The sequence below is a fragment of the Xenopus laevis genome, chromosome 4S, assembly GCF_017654675.1.
Source record: "Xenopus laevis strain J_2021 chromosome 4S, Xenopus_laevis_v10.1, whole genome shotgun sequence".
Classification (NCBI taxonomy): Eukaryota; Metazoa; Chordata; class Amphibia; order Anura; family Pipidae; genus Xenopus; species Xenopus laevis.
Window position 1 is genome coordinate 113,666,726 of NC_054378.1, and position 18,401 is coordinate 113,685,126.

An 18,401-nucleotide genomic window follows, 5' to 3' on the forward strand; every position below is an offset into this window, starting at 1 on the left:
GTTTGGTAAATATTTTTGCTGTTTCGTTCATTTTTAGCAGGTCAGATTCGCCCATCACTAGTACGTGGGCTTCTGAGACCAATAATCATACAACCCTGGTGGACAATGAATTACTGTCCTAATGGAAAATGTTTTTAGAGGACCCAAATCATGTAAAGAGGAGCCACAGCTCTGGAGGTGGTCCTGAACGAATGGAACAGTAGAGAGGTGGCCATACACAAAGGTGGCCAGTTTTATTATTCAACTAACAACTTCTATTCTAGTGCTGCCTACAATTTTGCTAAGAACAATTGCCTCTTGGCTTAGGATCTGACCTAACCACCTTGCTTTTGACCCAGGCTACCTGCTGCAACTCCCAACCGAGGGTAATTCTTGAAGTTCAGTTCTTACATCTTTGCCTTGAAATCTATTTCTCTGTAGAAGTTCTTTGCGCCTTTTATAGCTGCATTGCTAATGTTTAGTACAAGTCATCAGCAATAATTGAAATACAACCTCACAATTAAACACACTGTAACAGCTTGACTTTCTGCCATGCTGAGCACTACCAGGCTAAACCCGGCCTTCAAGCTGTTGGCAACTGCAGATTCTAAAGAGAATGCTTCATTTTGGGTTTATATATTTATTTTTTCAAGGGTGAAATACAAACCAGAACCTTCATCCTATGCATAGGGGCATGGAAGCGGATGGCTAATTAGGTGACCCCTCTGAGGTCCAGTGGGCCCATGGAGTATACTTCACCACTAAAGATGGGAGAATTTTTTCACCTGCCATGGATTTTCGACCAGACTCCGCATGTCAACATCTGCAAATTCTTTCACGAAATTGCAGCTAAAATTCACAGCAGAAAAATTCGCTGCAACAAAAAAGTCGCAGAGAAAAACTCCCATAGAAAAAACACCTATTGACTTTAATGCATTTGGGGGAAAAAATCGCCATAAGAAAATATGCCCATTGACTTTAATGCACTTGGACAAAAAAGTAGCCATAAGAAAAAACACCCACTGACTTTACTGCATTTGGATAAAAAAGAAGCCAAAAGAAAAAACGCCCCATTGACTTTAATGCATTTGGATAAAAAAGAAGCCAAAAGAAAAAATGTACTTTATTGCATTTGGATAAAAACACCCACCGACTTTATTGCATTTGGATAAAAAAAAGTAGCCATAAGTATAAACACCCATTGACTTTAATGCATTTGGAGCGAGAAAAACTGTCACACTCGTAAAAAACAAGGCAGCGCATAAAATATAATGTTGACGCCCATTGACCTCAATGCGTTTTGTGAATTTTTCACCGTTTGGAAATTTTTGCAGTTTAGCAAATTTTTAGGCAAAGTGAAACGGGGACTGATCGCTCATCACTATTCACCACCTTTAATTAGCTTCTCCTAGCCGCCTTACCAAATTCTTTCAGAAGTGGAAGGAGATAAATTGAATCTGCGTCACCGTGTTGCCTAGCAACAACACCATCTCCCATGCGTCTGGTGGGAGATCGTAGAAATTCTGGGCTATTATGAAAAAAGCTTTTATTCTGCATAAATCAGTCTTCCAATTGACTTTCAAGGACCTTATGGCTCAGTGTGCATGTGCAACGGGAGTGACAGCTGAGAAGCTACAGATGGAGGACTGTAATCCAGACGGTCTCTACCTGATGCTTTTGTCACCTATCACTCTACTAACTGGTGAAACTTTGTTACTTGGCAACCTCCTCTCTCAAAGTTCTTCCATCCTTACGTCTTAAATGGAGGTCGCTAACGTGCTCTGTACAAGAGGGGTTAATCTCCCACAAAGCTTTTGCGCTTAGCGGCCTCCATGCCATATGTATATATGGGGAAACACAAATAAAAGTGTCAAGGTAAAAGCAGACAAAAGGATCAGTATGTACTGAAGCTACAGCGAGCATCAAATGGAAGAGATAAATAGAGAGCGTTGTGTGGAATGTGCGCATGCAGGGAGCAATTGACAGCCGTTTAAGCTTGTTATTATGGAAGAATCATTTACGTATCCTGAAGTTGAATTATATGGCTGATCACTGATGCCTTTCAGCATGGGGGTCCAGAGTTTGATTCTGGCCTGGGCCCTGTTTGCCAGGATTTTATATTATACAAGTCTGTGTGGGTCACTCCAAAACTGACCCAAACTAAGATCCAAAGGATTTGGACCTTAGATTGTAAGCTCAGCTGATCAGTAAGAGCTAGGTAAACATTCCATCACTATGCTACTCAATGTAGAGACTCATTGGGGGAATTCACAAAAGTGGTGATATTGAGACAAAATAAAAGTGGAGATAAAAGTGTCGGATTTCCCAACAAATTCACAAACCTCTATCTCCACTTTTGTGAATTTGTCTTTTAACCAGACACTTTTCAGATTTTGTCTTTTGCACAACATTTAAAAACATTTTTTCTGAATTTGTCTTTAGCTACACCTCAGTCAGTCAGCCATCAAATTGGAATTTTTTATGGGGGGGGGGTTTATTTTACCTAGGGAAATTATACCAACAATATTAAAGGGGACCTGTCACCCAAAAAAATTATTCCAAATCCTATTTTATCATGTTAGTCAAGCAAAATAAACTTTAATTACACTGTATAAATTATTTGAATCTTGTTTCCATCAGTCTGGGAATTCATAATTATAGCAAGCAGGCAGGAGCCATTTTGTGGACACTGTTATTAAGACAAGCCTTGTGTCATCTCAGAATCTTGTTTGTGCACCAGAATGGGGGACCAGTTGTTCATCCCCATGCCCTGGTTACTCAATTAAATGGTAAAGAGAACGGGGGAATTTGGGGAGAGCAGTGGAATCTAGGAAGTGCTGAATGGAAAGTAATTGTCTGCCTAAGGCATAGAGGAGGGGCAGACAATATTTGATTGACAGCTGAGCTTTTTAAATGATTTTACAACAGCTATGAATGCTTTAATAAAAAAAATTGGGTTTCATGTTTAATTTGAAAAGGACTTTTATTATACAGCTTTTTATGTCTGGGTGACAGGTCCACTTTAAGGGGCCAACGAAATGCTGCTAATGCACTTGGTACACGAGTAGACCAAACCACACACCCCAAACACAGATAGAGCACTTGAAGGTTGGGGACTCCCCAGCTAATGGTGTACAGGTACTGCTTACATCAGGGATCCCCAACCTTTTGAACCCGTGAGCAACAAGGAGTTGGGGAGCAACACTAGCATGAAAAATGTTCTTGGGGTACCAAATAAGGGCTGTGATTGGCCATTTAGTAGCCCCTATGTGGATTGTCAGCCAACATTGAGACTCTGTTTGGCAGTGTACCTGGTTTTTATACAACTAAAACTCGCCTCCAAGCCTGGAATTCAAAAATAAGCTCCTGCTTTAAGACCACGGAGAGCAACATCCAAGGGGTTGGAGAGCAACATGTTGCTCACGAGCTACTGGTTGGGGACCACTGGCTTACATCGTAAAATGTCTAAGAAGACCCTGTGGTTAACCTATAGGACCTCCCTACCCAATACACTTCTATTGTAGGACAAACACAGATAGAGCACTTGAAGGTTGGGGACTCCCCAGCTAATGGTGTACAGGTACTGCTTACATCAGGGATCCCCAACCTTTTGAACCCGTGAGCAACAAGGAGTTGGGGAGCAACACTAGCATGAAAAATGTTCTTGGGGTACCAAATAAGGGCTGTGATTGGCCATTTAGTAGCCCCTATGTGGATTGTCAGCCAACATTGAGACTCTGTTTGGCAGTGTACCTGGTTTTTATACAACTAAAACTCGCCTCCAAGCCTGGAATTCAAAAATAAGCTCCTGCTTTAAGACCACGGAGAGCAACATCCAAGGGGTTGGAGAGCAACATGTTGCTCACGAGCTACTGGTTGGGGACCACTGGCTTACATCGTAAAATGTCTAAGAAGACCCTGTGGTTAACCTATAGGACCTCCCTACCCAATACACTTCTATTGTAGGACAAATGTGATCACTTACTTTACGCGCAACTCTGCGTTTGAGGCCGCCGTGTGGAACTGCTCTGCAGTCAGTTTGTAAATCTCCAAGTTCTGAAAGAGAGAAAGAAAAATGGCAAAGGTTTGGTTACTCGGCTTTCACCTGGGCTTCTGAGGCTGCAATTACCAGATGTTTCACTTCAAGGGGAACTATCCTAAAAAAAAATGTAGTGTGTCCCCCCTTTAAGAATATTTATAAGCTTAAAGTGGTGGTTAACCTTTAAGTTAATTTTTAGTATGCTATAGAATGGCCAATTCTAAGCAACTGTGGTCTTCAATATTTATTTTTCATAGTCATTGAATTATTTGCCTTTTTTTCTGACGCTTTCCAGTTTTCAAATGGGGGTCACTAACCTCCATCTAAAAACGAATGCTCTGTAAAGCGACAAATGTATTGTTATTGCTACTTTTTATGACTCATCTTTCTATTTGGGCCTCTCCTATTCATATTCCAGTCTCTTATCAAAATCAGTGCATGGTTGCTAGGGTAATTTTGACCCTAGCAACAGATTTGCATACAGTGTGTATTGCCGCAGGGGAACAAATTAAAAGACACAGTGTACTTGTGCTGAAGATTTTCAGCTCTATTGTGTTGCATCTCCCCCTTGCAGCCAAGGGTAAGAAACTTGGCTAGAAATTGCACTTTTGATCTCCTCTAGAAAGATCAGATATCTTTGTAAGTGTCATTACAGTTGCAGTCAGCCCAAAATCCGTTTGTCAGGATGGAACAGGAATTACGGCACTTGTCCCCAAAAGCTACTGGTGCCTTACAATGAACTCCAGCCAGACCCCAGCAGCAACTTATCAGAAAAGATTGGTGCTGCTGTTGGGGGTGACAGTTAACTTTATCTATCTTGAAAATGGAACATCATTTTTCGTATATTACAAGTATATTACATTCACACACAAAAAAAAAATCTTCATATGGGCTAAATGAAAACATACAGGAATGGGATTCGTTATCCGGAAACCCATTATCTGGTAACCCGTTATCCAGAAAGCTCAGAATTATGGAAATGCCATCACCCATAGACTTCATTATAATCAAATAATCCAAATTTTTAAAAATGCTTTCCTTTTTCTCTGTAATAATGAAACAGTAGGTTGTACTTGATCCCAACTAAGATATAATTAATCCTTATTGGAAGCAAAACCAGCCTGTTGGGTTTATTTAATGTTTACATGATTTTCTAGAAGACTTACGTTACGAAGATACAAATTACGGAAATGATCCATTATCCAGAAAACACCAGGTCCTGAGCATTCTGAATAACAGGTCCCAAACCTGTATTAGAAAATCATTTGCAGGCTAGTCCGTAATAGATACTTCCAATGCAGTTACAATAATATTGGTTTTGCTTTGCTCCTCTTCCTTGCTCTATACAAATTCAGTTCAAAGGAAATAATAAAGGTTTCATTCTGATGAGCATTTCCATTGAAGTTATTTTGCTTAGGCTCAGCATGGTGAATCTCCAGTAAACCTGTATATTTCCCTTTCCCAAACTATTCATTCTCTTAGGAATCTGAGACATTGGGGTTAGAGTAATAACACTATAGCAATATAGTGTGTATATATGTATATATATATATATATATATATATATATATATATATATATATATATATATATATATATATATATATATATATGTATATATATATATATATATATATATATATATATATATATATATATATATATATTCACCTTTCATCCCCTTTGAACTTATATATATATATATATATATATATATATATATATACACACACACACAGTCTCCCATAGACTCCATTTTATCCAAATAATACAAATTTTTAAAATAATTCGCCTTTTCTCTGTAATAACAAAACAGTAGCTTGTACTTGATCCAAACTAATATCATACCTCCCAACATTTCGGAAATCAAAAGAGAGACAAAAAAATTTGCTGTGTGTATTGCGGTGGAATTTTTTTTGACCATGCTCATTTTTGAGGTCACACCCCCTAATTACCATGTTCATTTTTACAAAATTTGTCAGGTTATGAAAGTTTGAACATCTTTCTGTTTGTTTTCCAGTTATCACAGTTTTGCTAATGAAGGTAAATTGCCCTTTAATTGTTACAAAGTATCTTATCTTCTGCTGTGGCTGTTCTGGGCTCTCTGCTAAAAGCCAATTAAGTTCGAAACGTTGTTTCTTTTTCTCGCTGTTCAGTGCAGAGAAAGTCAGGTCTTTTCAGTACAAACAAGGGACTGTGGGTTGAGCTGTCAAAAGCGGGACTGTCCCGATGAAAACAGGACAGTTGGGAAGTATGTAATATATAATGAATCCTTACTGAAAGCAGAACCAGCCCATTGGATTTATTGTTGATGATTTTCAATAAGCATGAAGATCCAAATTGCAGAAAGATCTAGAAAGCCCCAGGTCCCGAGCATTCTGTATAATAGGTCCCATACCTGTACTAGCCAAACAATAGCCTGATCTGCAGAACTAGAATCAACGCATATTTATGTGAATCATATCCACGTACTTAGACATTGATTTGGCAGTTCAAAGCATATAGGAAAAAAAGGCAACAGTAAATATTTAAACAAACGCACACCTTTGAATGGATAAAAAAATTGGTATTTCTTTAAATATGAATTCAGCTAGGCACTCCCCATGTTGTTTTATTTTACAAATATATACAAAACAGATGCATAGGTCTGGGAAGCAAAATGTAATTGTGTAAATGAGATTTGACCTTTACACATCTGCCTGTGGATTACTGTATTATAAATGCCTCAGTAGTTCTAAAAGAGGCAATATATGGCCAGATTATACACAGGATTTGGGTTTTGAACATTCTTTTGTTTAAGAAAAAACAATATTTCCTATATTTCTCTCAATTACATATCACTTATTTTACTGCTAATTGTTCTCTTTCCCTCTCTCTCTGTCTGTAATTAAGATAGCATAATCAGAGATAATGAGCTCTGTATAAACAACCTACTCCTTTTCAGATAAGGATTTCATTACACAGGGGGCTTATTTGTGCACTTGTAATTTGATTAAAGGAAAAGGAAAGGCTAAGTTTAAGTAAGCTATCAGAATGGTCTATATAAATATACCAGTAAACTCTCAAAACCCTGCTGCTGTGAATCCTCTGTCAAAAGAAACACAACATTTCTTTCCTTCTATTGTGTACACATGGGCTTCTGTATCAGACTTCCTGTTTTCATCTTAAAACCTCAGGGCTAGAGCTTGAGCATGCTCAGTTTGCTACTCTCTCCCTCCCTGCTGTAATCTGAGCCTAGAGCTATGAGTGAGCAGGGAGAGACTCCTGCAGGAAGTGATGTCACACCAAGCTAATATGGCAGCTGCTATCCTAAACAAACAGAGAGCTTCTAGAGCTGATTACTCAGGTATGGTAAAGCATTCTACAGAATAAATATAGTGTTATAGCTTGCACTATTGTGACTAATCTATTGGCAATAAACTGCTTTGTAGCTTCCTTCTCCTTTAACTTTTTTTCTCTTTCACCCATAGCTGCCAGAAGAACCAGGAAGTTGGACAGTGAAGCTGCTTTGTGTTTCAGCCATTGCTTTGTTCAGTGTAAGAAGAAATAAAAAAACATAGAAAGAATAAGACAGATGACCAATAGGTGAAGCAGATCAGATTATGGTGGGACACCAAACATTATACATCCCTATAGCTTTGGCATCTTTATATTTCAAAGACCCCTGAAATGTCTACATGCTCATAGCATAATTTATTATAAACCTCAATAGACAATCATTGTTCAAGGTGTTAGTAGAATATTCTACTAGTCAGCTGGGAAGCCCTAAGTTACCTGAAGTGAGTTAGGTACCCGCAGGTTGCAAGTAGGACCCTCGGCTTGGCAGTATGGCAAGTTTACACATTTTTTAAAGATAAAACTTTTATTGTTTTTCACAACATAAAACAAACATAAACAGAACATGCCATATCAATGCAATGGTATTTATATATAATTTCCATGACAGATATTCAAGTATTTAACATAGTATTGATGTTATATTTCAGTACTTTGGCTGAATACTTTAATGTCTCTAAATCAGAAGCATTTACTCAATGAGCAACTCACAATTAGGGTTAAATTGTTATAGACATCGGTTTTCTTGAGTACATATGTTATATTTCCCACAAACCGTAAGTTATGTAAGAGAACCACAACCTCCCAGCCCCGCCTCCCACCACGGACTCCATATTTTATCAAACTTCATTTGTGAGCCTCTAGCTAGCAAGGTAAGCTTAATGAGTGGCAGATTTTGATTTATCAGTGTGATCCAGGTTTGCACTGTAGGGGGTTTAGGGCCCATCAAGTTTACACATTTTTAAGAACATTTCTTCTGGCCCTGCCCACTTTTGATATTACCACTTCCAGTGTGCAACGACAGCATTTTCTTTTTAACGGTGGTCGGCGGGCTTGCAGATCAGCAAGCTGCAGGTCGGGTCGGGCAGTGGCTCCAAGCAGGTAAAAATTTGAGTTGCAGGTCTAGATCTGCACAGGACTTATGTGATGTTAACAATAACATAGGCTTGCCTAAAATAGTAACCTCCATGATCTGCCAAGTTCCATGAAGGCCTATTAAAGAGCTAAAGCCTAACTAAAGAAGTAGTTTGAAATGTTGTACATTATGTTTTGTGCTTCTGTACCAGCCCAAGTCAACTACAGCCCTTTAGCAGTAAAGATCTGTGTCTCCAAAGATGCCCCAGTAGCTCCCCATCTTCTTTTCTGCTGATTCACTGCACATGCTCTGTGCTGCTGTCACTTACTGAGCTTAGGGACCCACTCACAATATACAGTACACATAGGGGCACATTTACTTAGCTCGAGTGAAGGAATAGAAGAAAAAATACTTTGAATTTCGAACGTTTTTTTTGGGCTACTTCGACCTTCGACTACGACTTAGAATCGAACGATCCGAACTAAAAATCGTTCGACTATTTGACCATTTGATAGTCGAAGTACTGTCTCTTTAAAAAAAATTTCGACCCCCTACTTCGCCAAGTAAAACCTACCGAACCTCAATGTTAGCCTATGGGAAAGGTCCCCATAGGCTTTCTAAGCTTTTTTTCATCGATGGATTAAAATCCTTTGAATCGTTCGATTAGAAGGATTTAATCGTTCGATCGAACGATTTTTCCTTTGATCGTTCGATCGAACGGAGTGCGGTAAATCCTTCGACTTCGATATTCGAAATCGAAGGATTTTACTTCGATCTTTGAATATCGAGGGTTATTTAACCCTCGATATTCGACCCTAAGTAAATATGCCCCATAGAATAGAGATGTCACAATATAAGGCTGATTAGTAATTAATACAGAAAATTACTACATGGCAGCACAGAAACCAGTGCAATTAGCATCAGAATTTAATAATCAGCCCTGTAGCATCAGCTTATATTACAGACCAACCTCATTTTCTGCTGGATAATTAGTGACGACCCCCTAAGCTTAGCTTCTCAACAGCTGCTCAGAGCCCACTGAGCATGTGAGTGTCACAGACACTTTCCAAGATGGTGACCCCCTGTGACAAGTTTGAAGTCCTGGATCATTGCTGCTATTGACAAGCTGAAACTTTAGCCTCGTGCAATAAGTTCAGTATATAAAATATGGCATTTTCAGCCACATTCATTTTTAGGGTTTACTTCTCCTTTAAGGTTAGACTTGGAGCAAACACTTGTTTGCTGTCCTAGATATTCTTAGAACAAAACTGAATTGTTTCTGTATTATATGCATCACTTTGTTAAGGGGGTTCTCAACAAAGGACATTTATGGGAGCCTGAGCCTGAAAATGTTCAACAATCACTGCCTGATTTTGTCCAACAAGAGGGGGGGGGGGTCATTAAAATAGGACATAATAAATTTGAGCATTTGATGTTATTAGGATGGCAATATTATGGACTGAGTTGCACAGCAAACTGGAAATATTTTAGCAGTACATATAAAACATATTGATATTTAACTCTGCATGTGTCACTGACACAACAAACAAAAACATTGTCTAGACCTCATTACAAACTTATTTCTATTTGCTGTCACTGTAATGTGACAGTAATTCTGTACTTATGTATATTGGAGTTGCTGATTGACAGATATTATAGAAAACACAATGCATCTTTTTCATCTTTACAGCCTTGCTTCTATATTTCAGAGCAGAAAGAACAAGATATAATATAAATAATTCTGTCACCTTCATAGGGTTGCCTTCACATAGAGATAAAATAATTACACCTGCACAAATTCATTTATTAATGTATACTGATTAATTAGAGAACACTATCTTTATTCTTCTTAGTACAGTTGGTTTTTCAAAGTTACACATACATTTTTCTGGCATGGATGGTGCTGGGATTTGTAGTTCAGCAATAACTTAAAGTAGAGTCCTGCAGCGGGTCGGGTACCTGAGGGCACCCTGCGGAATGAGGGGGGACTTTCATGTGCGGGTTTAGCCGCGGGTCGGGCTGCGAGTCTCATCTAAATTTCTTATTTTTGTAATATTGTCTATACTCCTTTTAAAGTTTTACAAAACTTGTTTCTGTCTCTGCCCAGTTTTGACGATGTCACTTCCAGTTTGCAGCACCATCACTTCCTGTTTGATGGAGGTCGGCGGGTTTGCGGGTCGGGTTGCAAATAAGACAGTTGCAGGTCCGGGTCGGGTTGAGGATCAAAGTTGGTAAATATGCGGGTTTGCGGTTCGGGTCGCGGGTTCGGGTTTTAGAAACTGGTTCCATGTAGGACTTTAGCTAACAGTGTAAGTCAAAGACAATTTTGCACAGGTATGGGATCCTTTATCCGGAAACGCCTTATCCAGAAAGTTCCGAAATACGGAATGGCCGTTTCCCAAAGACTCCTTTTTATCCAAATGTTTAAAAATGAATTCCTTTTTCTCTGTAATAACAAATCAGTAGCTTGTACTTGATTCAAACTAAGATATAATTAATCCTTATCGGAAGCAGAACCAGCCCATTGGGTTAATGTATTGTTTTCATAATTTTCAATTCGATTTAAGGTATGAAGATCCAAATTACAGAAAGATCTGTTATCCGGAAAGCCCGAGGTCCCGAGCATTCTGGATAATAGGCCCCATACCTGTACTTGAAAAGAGCCGCTTTATTCTTGGTACTCCTACTTTCTTTAAAACATTGTCCTCTAATGTTATTTGAATGAAATTCTACTTTCCCGTGCCAAGTGTCAGCTGGAGTGGTGTACAGGTCACTGCCTCTGGAATATGGAGAAGTGCAATTGCCCTCTGGAGCATAGAGAATGGGTTTGCTGGAATGGGGATGGAACTTGAGCTGTCAACCGAACTGAACATCTATGGGATAAGTTGGAACCCCAACTGTGGTGCACTTTGATTCATTTCATCCCTCGCATATAAAAACATCTTTACCCAAATCTCAATTTAAGCAAGTTAAGTGCATTGTATCAGACCCGAGTTCCCTTCAGGGAAGGTTAGACAAAATGTCCATAAAATTTCAGGAAAGTGGTTACCTTTTAGTTCTACTGAAGGAACAGCGTGCAGTGGTAGAGAATCCAGACAGAGAACAGGAGAGGATGGACGTTTAACATTTGTTACTAAGTATAGTTCCCTGAGGGCACATGTTTCTAAAATAATAAATTAACACTGGGGGTTACTGAAGGATGTGATCCCCAATATACAGGAAATTTCAGGTATCTCCCACTATGGCATACAAAAAGAACAAGACTGTGAGATCCCTCCTAGTGAGATCCGATTTGGGCAGTAATCAAAAGACACAACAGGTACTGAGACCAGTGAAGCAGGGTACTTTCCCATGCTTAACATGTTACTGTTGCTCTAATTGTCAGCAGGGTGAGGTTATCACTCACATAGGGGTACTCACATAAAAATTAAAGGCAACTATACTTGTTCTTTCTCTTTTTTAATTTATGTTATCAAGTGCCCATGTGGTCTACAGTATGTGGGATAGAAAATCGGCCATATGGACCAAAAAGGTGGAACATGCAGTAGCTAGTCATTTTGTTGAGAAGGGACAGGTTGTCCATCAGTTAGAATACCAGGTTCTTGATGGGGTCCCGAAATTACGCGCAATAAGGAACTACTAAAAAAGGAAGCTAGGTGGATTAGGCTGTTAGGTACCCTTACCCCTCTAGGCTTGAACACAGTGGCGTAACTAGGGAGGAAGCAGACCCCGCAGCTGCGGAGGGGCCCGGGAGGAGAGGGGGCCAGTCCCTGATGAATGCAGCCAGCATCGCATCGGGTGTTTGATCCATCATCCGTGACATCCGTCCCCACTGCTGCACTGCACTGGCCCTACCTCCTCTCCAGGCATACTCCCGAGTCCGCCCTCTCATGATGATGAGAATAGATCCTCTTCCTTCCGCCCTCCCTGCTCCGTACTGCACCGCTCCTCATTCTTACTTCCGCCCTCTCTCTCTCTCTGCTCGTTTGTACTCGCGTCTCGCTCGCCGTCTCAGCCTTTCCGCCCGCCCTCCCTCTTCCTCTTGTGTAATCGTCGTGTGGACGCACGTTGTGATGTGACGGACGGTGCAGGTGAGGCAGGGAGAGCGGAAGAAGCAAGATTAGGCTGTCTGCACTGGCACCGCGTAACTGCTGGACTCGGAGCGGGCTGGTCGGACTCGGAGCTGCCTGTGCTGCTGCTGTGCATGTGAGACAGAGAGTGGAGACGAGTACCGTACGTTTACCTAATAAAAATTTGGGAGGCCCATAATTTTTCTTTTGCAGGGGGGCCCTGTTACTTCTAGTTACGCCACTGCTTGAACAGGGAATATGAACTTCACAACATTTTCCGGTAATTTAACAAATTTTTAACAGTTGATTTTAAATGTTTTTTTTTTAATCTTTTTCAGATATTTATTCTTGGACTACTATATTTTGTATGGACACGATCCAGCAATGTGTAACAAAAGACGAACGTATCACAAAATCTGAAAATGTTTCACTCTAACTTGCAACAGTGTATATTCAATTTAATTAAGGATTTTCATCTGTGTTTAATTAAGATGTAGCCGCCAATAGATGGCACTGTTTTAAATGCTAATGCATGTGTACTTAGTAGCTTGAGGAAAGGCTAATGTAAGCCTGAAATGTTGCTGTATTTCATCTGAACAAACTCCTTCAAATAAAGGCTTTTTAAGAAAATTCCTATTGGTCTGGTGCTGTCTATTTGCAAAGTGTTCCTGAATTTGGGCTGCTAGTGGCTGCCTGGGACGTGCACCCAATAAGACTGTTTATGGATGGTGAGTGCTGACTTCTTATCCTGGGAACCCCAACTGTGACCCAGGCCTGATCCCCAACATCAGTGCCCAACTTCTTATGTATGAATTAGAGCAAATCCCACCAGCAATGTCCAACATTTAATGGAAACCTTCCCAGAAGGGTAGAGGCTAACAACATAGGGAAAACCATGTTCTTTTGGTTAGGGGATGAAATATTAGCCATTTAAAAATAGACTTTTTTTTAAACTTTATTTTGTACATAAAGTTTGTAAAGAGTCATTATGTTCTAAAAAATAAATGCCCGGACACACCTAATTGGGTGATTTGCTCTTTAAACATCAATAAACAGCTACGTGTAGAACAACCCACCAATGAGTACATAGGAACAGGGTACGGACAGGTTGAGGAAGGAGAAGCCTGGGGAGGGGAAGAATCTAGTAGGTTGCGTCGGTTCAGAGCTGCTCATGTTTATGGAACATTTCTATGGAAACTGGTTAACAGATTTACAAACTGAAGGTAAGGTAACAGCCATCATCATTGATTTTGAACTGCACAGCATCTTCCAACTCTCCAAGCACATCAACCCCACTGACTTAGGGGCAGATTTATCAAGGGTCGAATTGAAAATTCAAAGTAAAAAAAATTTAATTTTGAGCTATTTCTGTGTACTTGGGAATAATCCAAATTCGATTTGAAAAAAATTAGAAAATTAGAATATCGAAATTTATCATGTACGGTCTCTATAAAAATGCAACTTCGATTTACCATCTAAAACCTGCCGAATTGCTGTTTTAGCCTTTGGGGGACCTCCTAGAACCTATTTGGAGTCAATAGGTGGACATTTTGAAAAAGTTTTTTTTTTAAATACTTCAAATCGAATTAGATCGTACTTCGAACGATTGAATACTGCCTATTCACCCGCAAAAAAAAAAAAAAATATTTTGGTTGGTCTTTGTTTTTTTTATTCGAATTTCAAAGTTATGGGAATTCAAAAAACTCACATCACTTTGAAATTCGACCCTTGATAAATCTGCCCCTAAATGTCAACTGTTCCCCAGTACCCACTACTAAAATGCAGCAGGGTTGGCATCTGCCATCACCCAATGTCTGCACTTCAGATCCCAGTCTCAATGGCAAGCTTTTAGTCCATTGTGCATACTCCTGCTCTGCGATTACCACCATGGAGTTTACTATTAGGCAGTGGGTTTTATGTGGTTGAGAAATGAGGACAAGGGGAAGCCTAAAACAAAAAGATGGTCATAATTACCCATCAAAATGAATCTCTAATAATCCCTGCTCTCAGGAAAGGGAATTATCTTTTGCTGACTGGGGACAATTTGTTAATGATATAAATCATTGTTGAATTTTTAAACAGATCCTACGATCCTAATCGAAATGTGGGTGTAGCGCAGATCGCAATCAGGAACAGAGTCGAAATGCAAGCTAGTTAACAAACATCTTGTTTTCACTTATTTCATATCTGGGTTTTTTTTGTTTTTTTTAATTATGTTACTCCTAGAGGCACATTTATCAAAGGTCGAATTTAGAATTCACGTGAGTTTTTAAAAACCCCCTTCAACTACCATGAATTCGAAATCCGACCAATCTAAATTTATAAAAAAAAAAACAGAATTTTTCAAATTCGGGTGAATTAAATCGACCCGAATTAACTTCAATTAGGATTTAAAAGACTTGAATGTCCGGAAGGCTGCAAACAACTCCAAATTGATCTATGGACGCCTCCCATTGACTAGAACAGCAATTCGGCAGGTTTTAGGTGGTGAATAGTCAAATTCAAGTTCTTAAAAGATAAAGAGCATGATAAATCTTGAAAATCAAATTAAATTTTTTTTGAAAAACTCGAATCTAATTTGAAGTCGATTTTGACCATAAAAAAATCGAAAATTCAAATTTTAAACTCAACCATTGATAAATCTGCCCCCTATTGTATTTCAGTTCTCCAGTAGGGCATTTAGATTGCTACTGACCTTAAATACGAGCCCCTTGCTGGAATGATAGATGAGTAGGCGAGGGCCTGAATATAATGGCAATAAAGTTACAGCCTCACTGTTCTGCAGATTCCAAGGTCACTGACCCAAATAAAAAGCTAAAGATCTAAGTTCTAGGATGGAGAAAGGCACCATTTAAAAAAGGCAAATAAAAATGAATTTTGAGAGAGCACTAAAGCTTGTTGGATGGATCCTTCTGTGTGTTTTTGGGTAAAAAACATGTTTAAAACAAAATGTACCAATTTTAATGTCTGTACTACTGTATGTGTTTGGGGATTTGCTTGTTCAGTAGAAACACAAAACGTGACAGCAGTAAAGAAGCAATTGGCCCCTGTGTGCTGCTGATCAATGTAATTATATTATATCAACATAATTGGAAATGCCATTGCTGTTTCTCCTTCACTCAGGGGCACATTGGCTCCAACACAAGCAGTGATAAGTCACATATGGTGAGGAGCAAAGCATATGGAACTGCATGGGAGCGAGAGGGGAGAAGGGTAATCACAGTGGGGCAGAACAAAGGCAAGAGAGACAACAGGAATAAGGGAAGGAGGTATTTTATCTATAACATTGCAGACCTTGGCATATTCTTTTTTTTCCCTCTATGAATGTTATTATTAGTGAAATAAAGAGGTTTAAAATACTAACCAGATGTATATGTTGCCATGGTTCTACCTGTAAATAGTCAATTGTAATTATTCTCTCCCTTATACAGTCCTGCACCAATCACTTATTCTTTAGGTTGTGTATGTGACTGACAGAGAGTCTTGCACGTGCCCCCCCCCCATAGTGTAACATTAACACCGCAATGTTTAACCCTTGTTATTAACACACTAAATATTGTATCTCAAAGTAAAACAGACTCCTGTGCTTATATCCTTTCAGTACTTGAAGAAAAAGTTACTTTAACACATTTCCCTGATTTTACATCATTTTTTCATCATCTGAGCAGGAGCGATGGGGATTGTCGCACGGGAAATTTAAAAAATGATTGTATCTCCAGCGCATCTCCAGTGTTTTTGAACCAATGTGGGTGTGATTAGGCAACATGCAGCCCCCCTAAAATCCTGCCGCCCTAGGCCCGGGCCTAGGTGGCCTTTCCACAAATGAATGAGCAATTTCAACATATATTGGTAAAACAGGTCAACCTCTGGATATGTTGGGGCCCTAAATTGAATTTGCTAAGGGGCCCAGTAAACATCTTGATATGCCACTGAAGAATGGGATACCCAAAACATCTTTTAGGAAGGAATGGGTGCGGAAAGGGGTTGTAAATAAAGGTGCCTGACACAGGCTGCTGGCCCTTCATGACCGAGTCAGCAATTTAAGGTTCATGGCACACATGGAATATTCAGGAAAATAAGCAACCGGGCCTGTCATTTGCATTAATGGAATCTGCCTATCACTGCCTGGTTTCATATGAATCAAGGGGACCCACTTAGCTACTGTGGAAATTGTATATTTCAGACAGATTACAGTTAATTAAGTGGAGTTCACCCTGCACAGAGAAATGATGATGAGTGCGGTACCTGGGAGACCAGAACAAGTCACCTTAATGGCACACAGAGATGCTGCACCCCATTGTGGGACCTGCTGTTCCGCTCAGCTAAGCTGCTTTCTGCCTATATATAGAAGCCATGTTCCCCTGAGTTAGTGTATTCCCTACCGGAACAATGAGAATGACAGGTGACAGTGGGTACTGCTTACAAACGGCTGTCACAATATAAACTCGCACTGCAGAAATCTTACCCAAGTGCATGACTCTGAGGGAGATTGTGCAGCCATGCCCCATATGGATTACATATTCAAATAAATATCTTTTAGCCAGAGAAATACAGGGCCTGTCTAGTACATTCAAACACACATCATGCTGGTGTTATGCCTCTTGGGATAACTGAATGAATGGAGGCAGAACCCTAAGATAAAAAATATCACCTAAATTCTATTGGAATAGATCACACAATATATCAATAAATAAAGGCAAAAGAAATCTAGACAACCAGAGCAACTCCTATACATTATTTGATGCAACTGAATGAATGGAGGCAACCAGAACAACTCCTATACATTATTTGATGCAACTGAATGAATGGAGGCAACCAGAGCAACTCCTATACATTATTTGATGCAGGCTCCATCCACTTATGATGGCAATACATGACCAAATCAGCTCACCTGGCCAAACAAATGGATCTGGGCCCAATTAGGCACTCAAGATCTGGGCCACATAAATCTGGTATTGCGCTCATTGTCTGATGACATTATCAAACCTGTCCAAAGATAAGCCAGATATTCGGTGGGGAGGCCTGTTGAAAGTCCAGCCCACAATTTAGTAGCTTAGCGCATCTTGTATATGCTCTCTTTTACTCATTTTTCTATTAGAAGGGGTATAAAAAGTTGTAAGTTTCTCCAGCATAAACAATCCTATCTTGGCCAGTAGTTCTTAAAGGAGAAGGAAAGTCCCTTTATACTTGGGGGCAGGGCCGCCATTAGAAATCACGGGGCCCCGTACAACAAAATTTTTGGGGCCCCCTGGGCCCCGCCCACACTGACGACCAAGCTCCACCCCATATCCCGCCCACTCCACATCGCAGTTAAAAGACCACACAGACATCAGCTCTAAAAAAGTAACCCCCCCCACACAAGTTGTAAAAAGCTATTGATGGTCAGGGCCCCCTTATAAAAAATTGGGGCCCCAAAAAAAAAAAATGTAAATTTTTTTTTTTTTTTTTTTTTAAAAACATTGGTGGCAGGTGTTTTTTAAGTTTTATAAGTTAAAAACAAATTGGGGCCCCAAAAAAAAATAAAAATTTTTTTGAAAAAAAAAAAACTTTGGCGGCAGGGGCCCCCTTATAAGTTAAAAACAAATTGGGGCCCCAAAAAAAAATTTGAAAAAAAAATAATTTTTTTTTTGAAAAAAACACAAAAAAATGGTGGCAGGGGCCCCCTTACAAGTTAAAAAAATTTGGGGCCACCAAAAAGAAAATTAAGTTTTTTTTTTTAAAAAAAACAAAAAAAAACAATGGTGGCAAGGGGCCCCTTACGAGTTAAAAAAAAAATTGGGGCCCCAAAAAAAATGTTTTAAAAAAAAGATTGTTGGCAGGGGCCTATAGAATATTAAAATAATACATTGGTGGCCAGGGGATTAAAAAAAAACAAACCACAAACTGGTGTTCAGTAGGATTG

At 39.5% G+C, this 18,401-nt stretch overlaps 1 protein-coding gene across 1 annotated transcript in view; it reads right to left on the reverse strand.

The window, feature by feature from the left end:
• Positions 1 to 18,401, reverse strand: part of chchd6.S (coiled-coil-helix-coiled-coil-helix domain containing 6 S homeolog) — a gene marked incomplete at its 5' end in the record, with an annotated part of 240,562 nt that overhangs the window by 112,011 nt on the left and 110,150 nt on the right. The window contains one exon of the mRNA XM_018259891.1: positions 3,965 to 4,035. Within this exon, the coding sequence (XP_018115380.1) occupies positions 3,965 to 4,035 (71 nt within the window). The remainder of the gene's footprint in view (positions 1 to 3,964; positions 4,036 to 18,401) is intronic.